Genomic DNA, 18,911 nt, shown 5'->3' on the forward strand with positions numbered 1-18,911 from the left:
GGTGATCCTACAAGAAAGATATGGTGAGTAATCATACATGAGATATATGGTGAGTGATCATACATAAGATATATGGTGAGTAATCATACAAGAAATACATGGTGTTCTGAATTTTGATACTTTTCAGAACACGATGTGGAAATCATACAAGACAGATATGGCAAGTGGTTAAGTAACTTGTATGGCACATCAAATTTTATGTTTTATGTTGTTACTGCTGTTGTTGTTGTCATGTTGTTATCATGTTGTTGTTGTTGTTATTATTGTCATGTTGTTGTTATGTTGTTGTTGTCATGTTGTTATCGTTGTCATGTTGTTGTTGTTATGTTGTTGTTGTTGTTATTGTTGTCATGTTCTTATCATGTTCTGGTTGTTGTTATGTTGTTGTTGTTTTTCATGTTTTTTAATTCGACTTCCTAGTTTAATATTTTTCAGATGAAACAAGGTTCAAATCATGTAAACAGCAAATAAAATGTACATGTATGAATAGTGCAACCAATTATTTCTAAGGATGCTTAATAATGAGAAACACAATAATTTTATTTTTTAACAACAATATTTGTGATTTATATGAAGCAAATAAATTAATATTTAAATATGCAAAGTACCTGGTTTTTCTACTTTAATTATTTCAGCACCCATATCACCAAGTATCATAGTACAATAAGGTCCAGCTAAAACCCTGAAAACATTCCATTTAAAAATATAATTGTCCATTAATGTTATATTTTGTATTTTGGAACACCAAAAGAAGACACTTTTTCCATAATGCAGTGTATACTATAGGCCACAGCTTATTTTTTAAATTGTGTGTTTAGAGAATCATCATACTGACTTCTTTTCATACTTTTCAGAAAAGTAATAAAACTGACATTAGCTGGTTTTTATTTTATGCTACAATTATTACATTTACTACGCATATCATAAAAATGCCTTAATCTAAAAGAATAATCAGTTTTACAAATGATGTTTCATGAGTTGATGAAACACATCCTATTATTATTTTTAAGTACCCCACAGTGGACTACTTTCATTGATCATTGTGTATTGCCTATTTTCTATGTATTTCTAAAAATAGAAATAAAACATTAAGGGAAACATATGAAATGTAATCATAAAAAATAAATATTTCAATATTGATGCTTCATTAGTGTGTAAAACCGTTGACCTGTTACATATTTTGTACATGAAGTGCTACACTCCTGGAGACATTCCCATTTTAGTGATTGTGCATCATTTATCATGCGTTTACGCATCGTTTTGCGTTTGTTTAAATGCACGATAGAAGCATTTGTTAAACCCATGCTGGGAGCATTTGTTTAAACATATGATAGGAGCGTTCGTTTAAACGCATGCCAAGAGCGTTATTTTCAACGCACGATAGAAGCGTTCGTTTATTTTTGTACTTTGATTATTTCCTTGATTTAACTGTTATTTTCATATTTTTTGCTATTATTAAGTTATATAATTTCATTAATATTATTTTCGATTTTTTTCTGTCTTCATTATAAGTCAATACTATTATTTTTTGTTGTTTGTCTATCGTGTGTTTAAACACATGATATGAGCGTTCTGCTATTGTGCATTTAAACGCATGCTAGGAGCGTTCATTTATCGTGCGTTTAAATGTATGATAGGAGCATCTGTTTAAACGCACAATAGGACTGTTTGTTTAAATGCATGATAGGAGCATTTGTTTAAATGCACGACAGAAGCATTTAGACACACGATAGGAGCGTTCGTTTATCATGCATTTGGTGAGCTTTTAGAGTGCATTTGGGTATAGTGCGTGCGGGAAACCTAAACGTCTCAAGGAGTGTAGCAGGCAACATTGAATATGTGATACGATACTGTCAATGCTTTTAAACACTAAAGAAACATAAAAAATTTTTAATAAATTCTTCTTTTCATACATGTATATTTTAGGTTAGTTTTTTTCCATCTGTTTTAAAAAAAAATGCATGTATGAAAAAATTTTAAAAGACCTCAGGTAAATTTGATTATAACAGACTATTAAATGCAGCAGAATATTTCCGGTCTGAAGATAATATGGTAATGTCATTATCATACTAGTAACAATAAATAGATGTAGATATGTGAACAAATGTGCATACAGGCTAAGCAATGTAATATTCACCTGCTCAGATCCAACACTCTAAGTTCAGCCAACGGTGAAGTCACCTTTGAACCATCCTGACCTAAAGAAAAGTATCAAGAAGTAAGTTAAATAGAAAATGGTGCAATTTACTTTGGAAAATTAACATCACACATTTTTTTGCAGGAAAAAGTGCAATTTATGATAAATTTTAATGCCAATTTTAGCTAACATGCTTACACTTATGCAAATTCTTTGATAAACAACAGAGAATATCTACATGTATTTGCACAAACACATGTACAATAAATAGTAATGGCATAAATACAAACAATACAATTAAAAACATGTAACAGAAAAGTTATATATGTAAAATATTTACATTTAATACATTTATAACCATGTGACAGTGGTATTAAAATATGATAGAAATAGACAATAGAAAAAAAAACATACGTTCAATTTCAAATTGATCTGAGATTCTAGCATTCATTCATGAATTCAAGTCTTAATTTCAGTGTATCAGAAGAATTGCTATTTGTATATGTGAGGAAATGCATATAAGAAAGAGTAATCATGGGAAACAGATTCTAGCTGTAATCAAAAGAATGTAATCCAGGGACAAAGACCAGACATGAAAAACAGACAAATACACCAAATAAAAATAAAGTAACTAAAATAATACATACAAAGTAACAAAAGTAAATGAGCAACTCAAGCTCCAGTAAAAACTGCCAAGTAAACAACAAACAAAATTAAAGAAGATAGGTAAAAATTGAGGCTCTAAAGCCATTTTTAGCTAACATTTTTATGCTAAGGCAAATCCACTGGTTTTTTTGTAAGCATGAAACAATAAACAAAAGAAGAACACAAACATTATTTATTGGTAAAAATTTAAGTTTTTAGACCCCTTCCAAGCAATTTTTAGCCATGTTACTTGGCATATATCCTTAGGAAAGCAGCCAAAGTCAAAGTTTAACAGGACATAAACAAAGTATTGTCACACACTGGATCAACTGGATGATTATACCATATTCACTGATTATGATATACAGAGTAATTTTAAATATGACAGAAGAAAAAGGCCTAGATTAAAATGTGCCTTCTACATGTAAATGTAGGTCATTATGCCATGAAACCCACTTGCCGACAGTCTTTTGACATACATTCTTGCTCACCTGAGTTATTACACCTACATTTCTGTTGTCATAGTACTGTGATGTGTGAAATTTTGTGGTCTAATTTTGTAAAACTTAAAAGTAAACGGTGAAACTTGTTGGAAAAATTGGATGTGTATAGTAGAGCAACCGTACATACTGTAAATAGATGCAATACTTATGAAGGTAAAGAGGTGTAAAATGCATGCTTTAAGCTATCTGGAAAAATTCAGGTCCTCACCGGGCTGGATTCTCTTCCCTGTAGCAACAGGCTGTTTTTCAAAAATGCAAAATTTTGCATGAACTTTAAGAATTAAAATAATGAACAAATGAGCAGAAAAAGGTGCACTTTTTATATGATTTTTTTTCCATTCTACCATGTCTGCTTACTTTTTTTGGCAGTTTTAAAGTGCCAGATATGTTAGAAAACATGTTTTTTTGAAAATTTATTTTGGGAAGGCGCCCAAAATTTGTTATGAAAACTGTTATACATTTTTATTATGCTACCATGGCGACAGATTTTCATAAAGAAAATGAAAATAATATTTGTTTCTTTTCCATGGATCTCCATAATGTAAGGTTTTGAAAAATATATACTTTTTACAGGAAAAAAATGTTGGATAAATGTCTCAATATAGCTTTATTTCTCCTAATTGTCTTATATAAAGTTATATGCAGTGACTTATCTATATGTATACAGTGGAACCTTACAACCACATAAAAACTGAGTGGTGGTGAAACTGCGACGACAGATCTGGCTTAATGTTGTAATTTCACATTTCAAGAACTTCAATGTTTTCACAAACCAATTCATGTCTTCAGATGGAATTATTTTCGGCCTAACAATTTTTCGTCCCTTTCAGAAGGTGAAATAATGTTGTTGTTTGTTTGTTTGTTTTTGTTTTTTGTTTTTTAGAAAAAAAAGCATTTCGTTAATCTTTTTGTTAACAGATAGTATTACTCTTTATCAAAAGCACTGAAAAACCACACTAGGTATTAATTTCATCTGTAGATGGAAAATGACCATGGAAAAATGCCTTCAATTAATGAACGTATTCGATCTTCGGTTTTAAGACATTTCTACCCCGTTTAGGTTATTCTTAGAGAAGGGGAATCCCAATTTGCAAATCGAAACACGAGAAAAGCTGGTTTGATCAAAACATGTAAGATTTGATAATTGAATCTGTTTTTAAAGAAGGGCTATGTGCATCTTTTTGTTCCCGTTATCAATCATTTTCGGCAAAATTGTAAAACGATGCAAATTATTATGTTGTTCACATTGATTCAGCCTATTTCAGGGTCAACTTGATCAGTTTATCTGATTTTAGAAGGTGATTGGAGAGGCGAATCCTTTATCAAAATTTAAACCGGCAAATCCTTACAAATGTGAATATTATTTCTTTTAAGATAAAAGCAAACAGTTCTTTTAAACTAATGCTGGGGTTCAATCAATACAAGTTCTCAGAAATTTCTTGCACAAATTCTTGAGAAAGACCTGCAGCAACATGTCATGATTTTGTTTTTGCAATAACGATACAATTAGCTACTATAATATGTGTAGTTCTGTATGGTATGACTGTTTTATTTAATGTAAGTCTGACAATTATATCATAAAAGTAAAAATAGAATAGAAAAAAGATATTTTTCTTAACAAATAAACTTATATATGAAATATTAATATCTACTTGTAATTCTTAAAAGTTTTTGAAATGAAACCTACAGCAAAGGCACCATGTACATTTATAGATAAAATGTCCAACCCTCTTTTTTCGTGGAAGTTAAAATTTGAGTCACAATAAACTTACTTGCTTACAACTTATTTGTACTGCACATTTTCATAAACATTTGTCAAAATAGCTTGTTTTTTTTTTATTTGACAAAACCTGGAAGTTAAATTTCCAATCCATGTGAAATACAAATGTCTAAACAAATATAAAGTTGTGGCACAAATGTAAACTTGTGTAATATCTTGATATTCTGAAGCATTTTTGTTTATATCATCAGAAGATTTGGTTGGTCTATATTGGTAAGGCATCACATATTTGATGAATTTGATCAATTTTGTATTAGAATTAAGCTAGTTTTTTTTTTCAACTTCATTCAACTTGTCATTACTCAACCAGAACTAACAAAAACCTATTATAGGTTCATGCTGTTTTCCTATGTTAAGTCCTTAACAAAAATGCAGATTGGTAATATTCTATTGCCATGTTTAGAAGGTAAACCTGTAAGGGGACCAAAAACATCTCTAAAAGTGTACCAGTACCTTAAATCCCTTTGCACAATAGTGATTTTATTGCCTAAAATGAAAGATACAGTGAAATTGAGTCATAAATGAAATTGACGTCATATCAATTGTAAAATAATCGTCAAAATGCAGAAATAGGGATAAGATATAAGAAGAGAACTGGGATCGACTTCAAATGTTTCTTAACACATGTGCCATGTCGTGAATTCTAAAATTCACCATTCTGATCATGAATGACATTCAGTTTACCTTTAAAATATCACACATGAATTAACATGGCGTTGTAGCAGTGGGCTTGAGTGCAGGTTTTTTAGGTTTACATGGAACACCTATATTAATGAACACAAAACTCTCCAACATCCTACTTACAATGTAATTGACCTACGTACAAACTATCAGTTAACAATTTGTTTTCAACCCAGCTGTCACTTTTTAAACAACCACAAAAAATTATGGTCATATAATGTTATGGTTGTCTTTGTGTCTGGCATCATGGTCATTAATTTGTTAATTTTCTTGTGATAACTTAAGTTGTAGTCAAATAATTGTCATGAAATTTTGATAGTTTGTTACTTGCTGCTAGAGGAAACTTGCTGATGTGAATGGATCTCTTTCAAATTGTACCACTTGGTGCCATACCACAAAGTGAGGCTGGGAATGATTTTTGGGGTTGTGCCTCAAACCACTTTGGAACAGACATTTTCATGATGTGTGGACAATATAACGTGATTGATTGTACTGTACCACAGGGTGTCATACCACAAAAGGAAGGTTAGGATTGATTTTGGGGATTGTGACTTAAACTGTTGATAAATTAAGAGGCAAAAATGGATGTAAAATAACTTTACTGTAAGTGAACGAATCTCATTGAAACTGTACTGTTGGGTACCAAACCATCAAGGATTTGTGGGGTTATTACTCATAAGGTTTAAGAAACAGGGACAATAAAAACTGTAAGTGAATGAATCTGTTTGAAATTTTAGTAAAAGGTGCCATACCACAAAAGAATCACTGGAATTGATTTTGGGAGTTGTGACTTGAACTGATAAATATAGGAATGAGGGATCAAAAAGGGACCAAAAACAAGCATATTGCACAGATGTACAGATAATAACTTGACTTGAGTGAAGTGAATGGATTTCTTTGAAATTGTACCAAAGGTGCCAAACCCCCAAAGGAAGGCTGGAATTGATCTTTGGGGCTGTGCTGATTGAGAAATAAGGAACCACAAAGGGGGTCACTGAAATTCTGATCAAATTCTTTTCCTGTGTCAAAAACTAAATTCTCACAGTCAAAATGCAGAGCTGTACACTGAGCTTTAATGGTGTGTCCATACTTGCCCCAACAACTCAGGATGTGACTTCTATTGTTGTTTCAAGCTGCACCCTTTGAAGCATTTTATTTGATAATATTTTGATTAATCTAAAATTGTTGAATTTTGTTTTACACAAACTTTGAAAGTGTATATATTTTATGTAGCAGTATTAATTTTCAGGAAAATGAACTTTAAGCACTATATTATACTTTTATTTTCAGTATCAGAAATGGGCATCACCGAAGAGGAAGAAAATTACATCAGGTTGATGATGTTTTCAACAGATTTGTCTTCAGATGTTGTTAAAGCATTTGTGGAATCAAGCATATTATCAAATTACAACAATGATTTTGTAGATTTGTTGGAGTCACACAAACATGATCTCTTTCATGGATGGGTGCAGAAAGTTAATTGTTGTGAATGTTCTGAAGTTGCCATGGGAGCAAAGGTAGCAGAAAAGGATTCATTAATCAATGAAGCTGTTTTTGTAAAACTGTATGAAAACCATGGGTCCTTGCATTCTGATCATCGGAAAAGAGGAATTAATGGCTTTATTACACAGCATTGCTTATGTCGTTTTTCTGTTAGGACTGATTTAAAACTTGAAGAGTTAGACTTGAACACATTATCTATTATTATCTTCGATTGTGTTAAACTGAATAAGAGAAATCGTGAATTCATTAAAACTATACGAAATCTGCAATGGGAAATGATGTCCAAAGTCGAGACCAAATCTGTACCAATTGCAGACTTCAGTAGAATATGGAATAAACTCAAACTTGCAGTGAATGGGTTGACAGTAGAAAACTTTCCCAGATCATATGGAAGGATTGTTGAGAAACAGATAAATTTAATAAAGATTGCTGAAGTGGACAAAGTCAATTTGGATGAACTTTTGGAGAAGTTGAATAATGGAAAGGTATAAATGTCTTTAATGTGTAATGATGAAGTTGTAATTTAAAACACATTTTACAATAGGTGAAATCTATGAACAAATCACCTGATACCACAAATGTACCAAATCAATTGATCTGATTCCTTTATGCTAAGTGTTATAATAAAACCCCTATCTTGTGTGTCTGAAATCCATAGACTTTGGCTAAGGGAAGGATTTAAGATAAAAAAGGGAGGTTTGAGATATTACCCAAGTATAAACAGACTCAACAAATTTTCCAACAAAAAAGAGATCGCCAAAAAATTTCTTTCTGTCTGTCTGAGATCCGACAAAGTGAAATGCTCTGTCCGATCCAAAGATATTTGGATAGTCCTGTCTATTACAGCATTAATGTAACAGAACTCTTCATTTTGTCAGGTCATGGGTCTTGTATTGATCCTCGAGAATCAGGGCTTGATCCAATTTTGTCAGGCTGGTCAGGAGGGTGAAACAAATGTTAGCAAATTCTGCAAGAAGGTCAAACATGCCACCACTTAACCCACTGCTGGATCCACCAATGAAATTATTGAATAGGTTAAATAGAATGCATTTTTACATGATTACAATATGCCCTACATGTATAAGTGATTTTTTTAGTTATTCCAGTCCAGTATGTCCTAATGTATCAATAGTGCAAGCTCTAACACATTCCATGTGAGACTGTACTTATTTTGAAGCTGATTTTGCAGCATTTTTCTTTGATCTATTGTTTTTTTCTCATTGATCTATTGTTTTTTTTTTTCTCTTTGGTCTATTGTTTCTTTCTCTTTGGTCTATTGTTTTTTTCTCTTTGATCTTCAATATTTCTGCAGAATCTTGCATATTTGCATCTAGAAAGCTAACATCCTTAAAATATATACTGAATTTAAAGAATCCTGTTATATAAGTCAGTGATTATACCTTCATGTAGGTACCTATATTTTTAGGAGATTGTGTAAGGGTTACCAGGATTACTTTGGAGGCGGGGATTGAGTTCCTTGGGGGAAATAAAGGGTAAGCAATGTCAAACAGACAAAAAAAAGATTCTTTTGAAGTATAAAATAATAAATAAATGTCTATGCTATTGTGAGAAGTCCAATGTCAAAGTAATTCAGGACCGATAAGAAGAAACCAAAAAAAAGGGCTTTTGTTTCATTCCCTGTACTAAATGAACAAGTGTTTCTTAAAAAAACTGCCATAGTATATAAAAGATAACTGATGTTTTTTTCTTCAGGAAGTAGCTGAATACTTGCAGTCTGTGAAAAAGGATGAATCCTATGGAATGCAACAATCCAATATAATAAACTGTCATAGCAGAGATGAAGGCATTGAACTTGATCTTGATACTAAAAACGGTAAAATTTTATCAATTAGGAATTTAAGAATTGTTTTCATTAAAAATGTTCCTAAAGTTTTATTTCTTCCCATTTGCAATCGCAGTTTGTTCCCTGATATTCACTTTCTTTATTTTTGTATGGATGTATTTATTATATCAATGTTGAATTACTACCTAAACGGAAGGATTTTGATCTTACATCAATTGAGAGTTTGATATTGTTATAAAAGTTTTTAAATGTTTTTCTCTTTTTCACCAAGTATGACATGTTTTTTTTTATTAAAAAAAAAGATTCCACTATATGATATATATAAGTTTGTTAACTAGTGACAGCCACACCCACATGAGACAGTGTGAATGGGAGGGAATCTCCCACATTAGACCGTGTCAATGGGAGAGAATTTCCCACATGAGACAGTGTCAATGGGAGGGAATCTCCCACATTAGACCGTGTCAATGGGAGAGAATTTCCCACATGAGACAGTGCCAATTTGAGGGAATCTCCCACATGAGACCGTGTCAATGGGAGACAATTTCCCACGTGAGACAGTGCCAATGGGAGGGAATCTCCCACATGAGACAATTTCAATGGGAGAGAATTTCTCACATGAATGAATCATTCCAAAATTTATCAGGTATGAACAACTGGTACTCTTTGCTTAATTAGTTCCTGCTTTGTCATTTTTGTAACAGAATTTTTCTCAGAACTTTTGAGGAAGATCAGGTTTGATATTACCCACACTGCACTACCAAAGATGGTGAATGGTTTCATCAAAACTTTAGGTATGTATAGCAAGGGGATTTGCTTAAGAATAAGTATCTTTAGTACTGGTAATTAATTTGGTTATGGAAATTGCAATAATTATAATTATATTGTTTTCTATTCTATGCCAGTGATTAAAAAGTGCAGGAATTTTTTACCAGTTTGCAGTGATTAATTTACTGTGAGAAATTTCCTGCTGGTTTACATTAATGGAAATTAAAGTACTTTTCTATACTTAATTGTATGTTGTATCCCCTGCAAACAAAGTATTTGTGCCCCCCCCAAAAAAAAAAAAAAAACAAACAAACAAACAAACAAACAAACAAACAAAAACAACAAAAAAGCAAAAAACAAAATTTTTGAAAGGTTTAAATAGCAATCAACATTCTGTCTATCCATTCACTTATCCTTAAATTAATATCCTTGAAAATGTGTAACATCGAAAACTGTATGTGAACTCTTTTTACCACACAAAAAACCAAACCCAACTTTCTTACATTTTAATATACAGAGTCCCTCTAAAGATGCTAAAAAAAGCTTTCCGACACCTGAATATTTTGTCATAATAGGATTATGTGTGGAAACATGCAACTTAACAGCCATTGAAAACATTTAGTTAATTTTTTCAACTGAACAATTTTTTCCCATGGCTACCTATATATTGGGATTTAATTTTTTTGGCAGGGTTACAATACTGTAGATTCAAACTAGAAACTCCTCAGACATGGGACAACCAGAAAATAGTGGCCATTTTGAATAAAACGAAAAAAGTTCACCAGTTTCAAATAATGGAGGCTAAAATAGGTTCCTTGGTAATTAAAACAACAGCCAACCCTGACATTATGAAAGATCGAGAGACATTTCAAAATGCAGTGAGATCATTCCTAGAAAAACTAGTTGAAGTCTGTGAGATTGATACAAGCGTACCAGCTACTATACCGGTTGAAATCAGCATTTCTGGCGGCCCATTTGCTGATACAGGTTGGTATTGTAAAGAAATAAAATAGCCATAGATATTGGAACACAATATATTGAAAAATGATTATTTAATACATACAGAAGTTATAAAGTAATAAAATTTGTGACTCTTTTTTGATTTTGCAATATTATTGTATACTGAATGTAGATTACTTCTTCAAGTTGCTAATTTATAGTATTGTGTTAAATTAACATGTTAAAAGATATCAAATTTTGTAGTTGTAGATAAGAATCTAATTGTTAGTGTCAGAAACCAAGTAATTGGGTACTTCTATTTTACGCCCTTATCTGGGGATCACAAAATGAGTAAATTTAGTACACCACAAATATGAAGGAGATAGTCCTAGGGTATGTTTGTATTCAGCATTTTACATCATTCTTATGTAAACATTTAATTAACTTGGACTGATTTCATTCTGTTTCAAATGATAGCTTGAGAGGCTTTGGTGAAATTGAATATGATACAAACATATCACTGATTTCATGAGTAATGTCCCTTACCCTAGGTCTACCTCCTTAATGCTTTTACAGTACCGGGCGAGTTGAGATTAATCATGTGACAACCAGATGTATGGGTTTTGTCACACTGACAAATTCTTAATGATTACATTTATATGGATTGAAGTGGTACAACATTGTCGACATACAACTTCAATGTATTTTGTCAGTTTAGTTCTTGTCTTAAATTTTGTTTGATAGTTAAAATAGATTTACTTAACAAGTGGGTGGTATATTGGAATTACCTCAATGTTGGTCTGGTCTATCAAAATTTTGTCACAATTATCCTGTCTTCCACTGGATGGATTGATTTCAAATTAGATATGTGGTTTTATATTAATATGGAATATGTTGTAATCATCAGTGGATATTAGTTGCTGTCCCATGTCAACTTACTGCTTCATGGGATTGTTGTACAAGTGGGGATATACCACAACAATATGTTCAACTTCATTCTTGCCAGCATTCTTAGGATGTCGTATACTTTGTACTGATATTCACCATTGTTAATGTATATTTGTATTTAACAGCTACACTGAGTAATGGAAGTGCAGTATCTGATGGAGCTGTAGGTGGTATCAGTAATGGTGAAGGAGAAGTACAGTTCCAAATAAGGTCACAGGAGTGTTCAGGATGTAATGAAAAACAAGAAACAATTGACAGGTTGCAGAAACAGTTAGAAGAGAAGGATGCACGCATAGCAGAACTTGAAAGACGTAAGCTTTTTATGTGCAGCAATTTATAAGCTTCTCCTGTATACTGTGCCTTGCAGTTGATTAGATATGCTAGAGCCTACACTAACAAAATGTAGGAAATCCATCCTAATCTTGTCACCCAACTTATATATGAAGGATTAAAAAAATGCACTTATTCCTAAATCTTACAAAATGAAAATCTAAATTATTCTGTAACCATAGAACAAATATTTACAGATGTTCTTCGTTACAACAGTTCTATAGTCTAATGCTGAGTTGACTACTGTTTTAACCATTTTGACTTAGACTGAAACTCTTACAGTCACCAAGTGGGAAATTTGGTTAGCTGTAAAACCTGGTTTATCCCACCATTTCATTTTGAAATGCCTGTACCAAGCCAGAAAGTAGTGGCTAATTTCATTTTGCTGTTTTATTCTTGACTTTTCTAGTTCATTTACTATCTATCCCTCTTCCCAATATTTGATTTTAAGTCCAGTAATTTTGTTATTACATGTACCTTTATTTTCCACTGTGCCAAAGCCAAAATTTGACTTGTATATTTTATAATGGTTAAAATACTTGTTATGCTGTCCTTGTCATCTGTAGACACTTTCTTTTCCACTCAATAACTTGAGAATAATTGTGTGGATCATTATGATATTATATTATAAGGTGTAATTTCATAATGATATGGAAGTCTTGGATTGTTTTTTGAGGTTGTGACTTGAACCGTTCATGAATTAGGGGCCAAAAAGGGACTAAAAACATTCATATTTATCTGATATCATCTGGACAATAACATTACCTCAAGTGAATGGATCTCTGATATTGAACAACAAGGTGCCATACTGCCAAAGGACTGATTAGATAGGTTAAGTATGACTGCCAAATAATTGCATATGTATAATGTAATGGCGCAGTTGATGTCATCGTCACCTGGGGACGCTTCCTTTCCAAGCAATAACTGACCTTTTGTTTGACCAGTTGTTTTGAAATTTTGACATGATTTTACTTACCACTGAAATAAGGTTCCCATTGGATTTCGCCTTTGTGGGCACTACTGTTTTTTTTAAAAAGGGACCAAAAAGGATAAAAACAGGTGTTATATCAAAACCCATGGAGGATGTATGTTTTTTTAAATCAATTATTCTTTTTATGGTGTTCATCATTTAGTTCTGGTAAGCAAATGTATCCGCTAACTTTATGTGTTTTGGACTGTTTTGAAGTTATATGGGGTTAAAATTGGGGAACACCCTAAATATTTTTGGAATTTTTAAAAATTTTGGTCTGATTTTGGAAAATTCTTTTTTATTGAATTCCTCATAAAATTGTAGCGCATGTTTTTCATTCAGATTTCAGATATCTGTTACCGTATTTGAATTATAAGGGTTAAAGGGGCTACATTCCCCAAAAATGTTGACTTTTTATTTTTGGTCCGATTCAAAAATTGTTTAAGCAGATTCCTCACAAAAAGTTTGTTTTACAATCAAATTCAGATATCTCTTATGATTTTCTAGTTAAAAGGGGTCAAAGGGGCCACACTTGAAAAAAAAAATATATTTTCGATCTAATTTTAAAAATTTTTAATTTAATTTTGTGCAACATAGTGTTCAATTGAATTTAGGGGTTGTGACTTGAACTGTTAAAGAATTAGGGGCTTAAAAGGGACCAGAAACTAAAAAAAATGTGTCAGCTATCTTTTTTTAAAGTTAGTGATTTGTTTCATTCGGCTGAGAAGTACTATGTAGAAAACATCTTATAGTTTATTGGCATATTGAACCTTAGAATTTTCAAAGAAAGCCAGGTACAGATTAAGATATGGATTTATGCCCATTATTCCCTCCTCCCAAAAAAAAATGGAGAGAAAAAAAGAATTTTTTATGAAAAGTTGTGAAATGTTGATTTTCATCAAAATTACCCCAAACATTATCAAACTGTGCTTTGCTTGACCTTTAATTTTATCCACAACCCCTTAACCTGTATCCCTAGATCTGCCTTGGTAGCTGTATTTAAATTTAAAAATGAATACTTCAATATCTAATCATAATTTTTTCATAGACTTATATATTGGGTAATAACAGAATAAAAACCATGATGTAATACATGTATCATAAACTTTGCTATTTGAATATTATTGAACTGAACCCTTTTATATCATGTGGTTGCAAGTGTATAGCTCTAAACTAGTAAAGTCAACTGGTAAATTCTGACTGTAACTTTTGGAGTTTACAATAGACCAGTTCATTGATAAGATATAACAGACCCTGTTCCTGGCATCTTCTTTTGATTTATAAAAAAAATTATCTGTGTTCATTGGTACATATATTGTAATAGCTTTGATTGGGTCACATAACCATGAAACTGCATGATACACATATGGAACTGGATGTAAACTTTTATGAAAAATATGCATTTCTATCAAGATGTGAATTTATTGAAATTAAGTAAGCCAGACTTGAACTCCACTATTTTACTGGATTATTTCCAGTAAAGCCATTTTTAGCTCTTTTAATTTTTACCTAGTTTCACCTGTGGTGGATCTAGAAGTTTGAAAGTTTAGATGTTGAGGAGCTGCCCCAGGAGACTGACATATGGATCCACCTATACTTTCAATTTGTACTTCAAACATGAATTTTGTATTCAATGTTGCATCTGTTAAATTTTCCTGTTTGAAACTAAACAATGCATTTTTTACCTATACAACACATAACATACTAGGTCTCCTTTTAGTGATAAATTGCCCATGGTGTAATAATGCCTACTTTTTTGGCTTTAATTGTGTGCAGTGATTTTGTTCATTTATTTCAAAACTGCCACTGCCTGTTATTTTGGGGAAAATATGTGGCATTTAGTGGGAATTGTCAAATTAACTTTGAATTATGTTAGAAATAACATGGACTTGCTGATCACATCTTTTTGCTGTAAGTATTGATACTTTACTAATTTTGGTAAATTTAACGCATTAAGAAATAATGAAAGACATGTTTTGAAATGGTTTGAAAATTTGCACTAGGAGAAATTTTCACTTGGTGAAACAGCCTTATGTTGGCAGTAACTAAAGCCAAGCAATATAACTCAGGAATGTATTTCTTTGAATTTTTTTTTTTAGAGTTGGCTGAAATGGAGAACAGCAAAAAGGATGATGTTGATGATGTAGATTAATAGTGTACAATTTATTTGGATTTGACTTCAAGGTGATGGTGATGACAAATCCTTCAAAACAGAACTTTTAAATAGATATAAATTACTTATTGTAACCCATAAATGTCAGTGCATGTCATTATACTAATTATTTCCGAAAATCTACAGGTTTCAACATATTGCAGAGAATGAATATCCTGAGAATGTTCCTTATAAGTCCTTGAAAATTTTAAATATTAATCAATAATCAGAGAATTCTATATTTAATATTAATTTGCATAGGGTTTTATTTTCTGAACCTTTTGAAATTAATTACCTTTTAGTCCAGTCAATCTAGGAAAATTAATTTACAATAAACAATTGAGAACAGGATATTTTTAAGTTTTATTCTGTATTTTTGTGACCCAAATAAACACAGAAAAAGTCTAACAAAATTTATGTTGTGGAAACCTCAAAATGATTATTTTAAATTAGCATTGGAAAGGAAAGATAACTTTGTACAAAAGGGCTGAAAAATAAATTATATTTAATACAAAATCATAATTATCTGGTGTTTTAATAAACTTTAATGACAATAGACATTTTAGAATTAATGAGAGGATAGTTTACATCTTTAAAATAGTTTTTAAATCTTTAATCAAAGAACAACCTAGATTTAAGAACTGAAAAGTAAACCATGTGTCCATTTTCAAGATAATGAAATTCAAAAATTCCAATTTTGATGAAAATAATGAAGTAAATAATCTACTTTTGTAATTAAAAGATTTTTTTTAAGGAAGTTAAAACTTGATAATAGTTTGCAGATAATTTTTTTTTTTTTTTCAATTTTGAAAATGATATAAGTGCCAGTAAATATGCTTTTCTGTTTGAAAATTACCAAAAAGTTTAAATATACCAATTATATTTCTAATGTGTTACATGTCTTTGGCAGCATGATATGTGGATAGTTAATAAGGAATAAATAGCTGAAAATGAACAAAACACTGATGAAAATAATACAAGTTTTCCACATCTTACATTTCTTCTAGACTTTTTTTTATGTATATATGGGGCACCATGCTATAAATTTGAATTTATTTAAGAGACTGTCCATGTAAAATAAGGCACATCCTATGATATTGGTCATATGATTATTTTATCCCACTGAATTTTATGTTTAATGTATATATCATGTGTATGTCAAATAGTATAAAGACATTTTTTAATCGATAATGGATGGACTGGTAGATGATTTTTAAGTATTCTAACAAAGCAACCAAATTTTGCTCAAATTGAAGAGTTCTCTCCCTATCTTTAATGAATTTCAATGCTTTTATGGAAATTATTTTTCTTTAACACTTGTAGTTAATGAAAAACCAACATTCAACTTAGAGAAAGGATGCATTTGTGATATGAAATAGGTGAAAATTTTACTAAAACATAGTTTTCATGTGCCACCCACTGCCTGGTTTTTGTATGGACACCCTCTTAAAGGTAAAAATTCATCTTGACTGCACTATTTGTCTTATGCTATGACATTTTGAACTTTTATTTTATTCATTTTATCAGATTTTTTCTGCATTTATTGAAATAATGATATCCCAATGGCTCAGTCGAACTTCAAATGTCTTCCATGTGGTATTATAGGATTTTTCTGAAATTATCAAGATGTAAAAATGGACCATTCACTTATGAAAAAATAGCCCAAAGGAATTCTATGTCAGGTTTGTGAGTAAATAGTCCATGATACACATCCATAAATTTGGGAAAAATACAGTGTTTAATCCTTATAATTCCAACCCAAACTATCTGGTTGAAATGTATTTATCTTTTTTTCATTAATAGAGGACGTAGTCAATGCAAATAAAACCTTTGACTTTAGAAGCACTGAAAGCCTGATTTCAGTCTGTCAGGAAGTTAACCTGTTATCCTTCAGTCTGTCAGGAAGTTAACCTGTAATCCTTCAGTCTGTCAGGAAGTTAACCTGTAATCCTTCAGTCTGTCAGGAAGTTAACCTGTAATCCTAAGGATAATACAAAGTCAGGATCTTTTTAATTTCAAATCTTTAACAACATTTAATTTATAGCTCACATCTTAAAGGGTGTCAGGTAATGAAGAAAAATAAATCTTTGTTGATGTAAAACTGTAAAATGCAATGTCATTTTGAAAAAATATCAACATATTCAACTTAAGATTACACCTGCCCCATATCATGTACAGTATTCAATGTAGATGAATGATATTGAAGTATGATATTAGATCCAATCAAACATGACATGGTTTAACACTTGTTGAATATTTTACAGTATGGGATTATACTCATGTGTCTGTCAAAAACATAAAAGCTCACTGAGTTACTGATAGTGAAAAACATGGAATTAGAGATATGAGCATGAAGATACTGGTATCTTTTACATTTACAAATAATGGCAATATTAAGTAGCTGTCTTTATATAAATCAGACAGGAGGCGATGAGCGCATGCCAAAACCACCAAGTGTACTTCTATTTCTAATTCATAAACAGTTACAGACCACATTATATTGTACCAGCTCCTTCAGTTATTGCACTTATATAGAATGTGTATGACATTGGCGCCTGACAATGATTGTCATTTTTTAATTAGTGGATTGAAATTTGTGATAAATGTATGGTTTACTGAAGTAAATAAGATCATTTAATTGTACAGAAAGTACTATAGTTAGGTCAAACATGGCATATGTAGTCCAAAAAGCTTAATTTGTTTGGTTTTTCAGCACCTTGAATCACCTCTACCATAGATATATTATATGGATTGGTTCTTGAACTGAGTCATTTTTTAACCATTAGTTTTCATATTTAGACAAGGGACTGGTTTCTTGATGGTTGTTTTAAAAATCAATAAAAACGAAGTTGTTACTGTGATGAGAAATTGCTGTGATTTTAATATTGGTGTTGCAAAAAGAAAATCTAGATTTACAAACTTGTAAAGAAAGTTTCAATAATAATGATTTCAGAAGAAGATACATTTTCGTCACATTTTTCTATGATGAAAAATTCACAATTGATATGTATGTATTTTTATATGTTCATATATAGATGTGTAAAAAAACTGAACTGTTCATGAGAAAAGCATTAAAATTTGTGGTGTTGTGTTTTTTTTTTTACATTGTATATTAAGCCTTTTGCTTTGTGTGTGTGTGTGTGTATGATCTAAAGAAAGAAACCACATTGTTTTTAAGACCACAAGTTTTTGGTAATTTAAGTAGACATGTAAGAGTTTTCTGGGAGCCCTATTTAAGAACTTAACATACATATTAGTTTTTTATGTTTTTTGTAAAAAGTAAATATTCATTGTAATTCTTGGTGATTATTTATGGATTGCTTTTACAAAAATATTAAATAACTGAACTTTCATTAAAAATTGGTGTTTCCATACAATATATTAATTAATTTTTATTTATACCACTGATGCTTGCAGTCCTATTATGGTTTTGTGCTGTAATTGGTGGTTGAGGTGTAAAAATCATCATGCAACAATTGACTATTTGGTTCTAAGACAATAAATTGAGTAATTTTAAGTGAATTTATCCTTATGGAATTATGGTGACATTTTACAAAAAGAAGGTTGGGGGTTGTGCTTTGAACAGTTTAAAAATTAGGGGGTCAAACAAGGGGGAAGAAACAAGCAGTTGCTTGATATCTAGACAATAACTATACAGTAAATGAATGGATCACTTGAAATTGTACCACAAGGTGCCAAACCACAACAGGAAGACTTGAATAGATTTAAGTGTAAGTTTTGATAAGAATCA

General features: G+C 31.2%; 2 protein-coding genes across 7 annotated transcripts in view; one reads left to right on the forward strand and one right to left on the reverse strand.

Annotated features, from left to right (window-relative positions):
* The window catches only part of LOC148603413 (succinyl-CoA:glutarate CoA-transferase-like), a 20,098-nt gene extending 15,766 nt beyond the window's left edge, over nt 1–4,332 (reverse strand). Inside the window, exons 1-4 of one of the 5 annotated variants that reach the window (XM_088552986.1) lie at nt 4,214–4,332; nt 2,138–2,198; nt 1,014–1,068; nt 609–682 (exon numbers count right to left, since the gene is read on the reverse strand). In XM_088552986.1, the coding sequence (XP_088409112.1) occupies nt 609–657 (49 nt within the window). In that variant the 5' untranslated portion in view covers nt 658–682; nt 1,014–1,068; nt 2,138–2,198; nt 4,214–4,332. Of the gene's footprint in view, nt 1–608; nt 683–1,013; nt 1,701–2,137; nt 2,199–3,963; nt 4,124–4,213 lie in introns of those variants that run through there. The other 4 variants (XM_088552985.1, XM_088552984.1, XM_088552983.1 and 1 more) reach the window with 4 other exon arrangements.
* On the forward strand, nt 4,323–18,251 carry LOC148603414 (uncharacterized). 2 transcript variants are annotated; one of them, XM_088552981.1, is made up of 8 exons: nt 4,375–4,415; nt 6,066–6,271; nt 7,037–7,734; nt 8,963–9,083; nt 9,758–9,847; nt 10,512–10,808; nt 11,834–12,019; nt 15,108–18,251. In XM_088552981.1, exons 2-8 carry the CDS (start codon nt 6,103–6,105, stop codon nt 15,158–15,160), a joined length of 1,614 nt encoding a protein of 537 aa, XP_088409107.1. In that variant the 5' UTR covers nt 4,375–4,415; nt 6,066–6,102; the 3' UTR covers nt 15,161–18,251. The 2 variants fall into 2 exon arrangements, with proteins under 2 accessions (XP_088409108.1, XP_088409107.1); XM_088552982.1 differs by lacking the exon at nt 6,066–6,271 and having other exon boundaries at nt 4,323–4,415.
* The last annotated feature ends 660 nt before the right edge of the window (nt 18,252–18,911 follow it).

The sequence above is a fragment of the Perna viridis genome, chromosome 11 (assembly GCF_037379345.1).
Source record: "Perna viridis isolate PV_CMFRI_1.1 ecotype Kerala chromosome 11, ASM3737934v1, whole genome shotgun sequence".
NCBI classification, from domain to species: domain Eukaryota; kingdom Metazoa; phylum Mollusca; class Bivalvia; order Mytilida; family Mytilidae; genus Perna; species Perna viridis.

Excerpts from the sequence above, each read along its gene's own strand:
- LOC148603414 (XM_088552981.1), top strand. The coding sequence starts at position 6,103 with ATGGATCTCTTTCAAATTGTACCACTTGGTGCCATACCACAAAGTGAG. Across the intron at positions 7,735-8,962 it reads AGAAGTTGAATAATGGAAAG|GAAGTAGCTGAATACTTGCA; the intron begins GTATAAATGTCT and ends TTTTTTCTTCAG. Across the intron at positions 12,020-15,107 it reads CATAGCAGAACTTGAAAGAC|AGTTGGCTGAAATGGAGAAC; the intron begins GTAAGCTTTTTA and ends TTTTTTTTTTAG.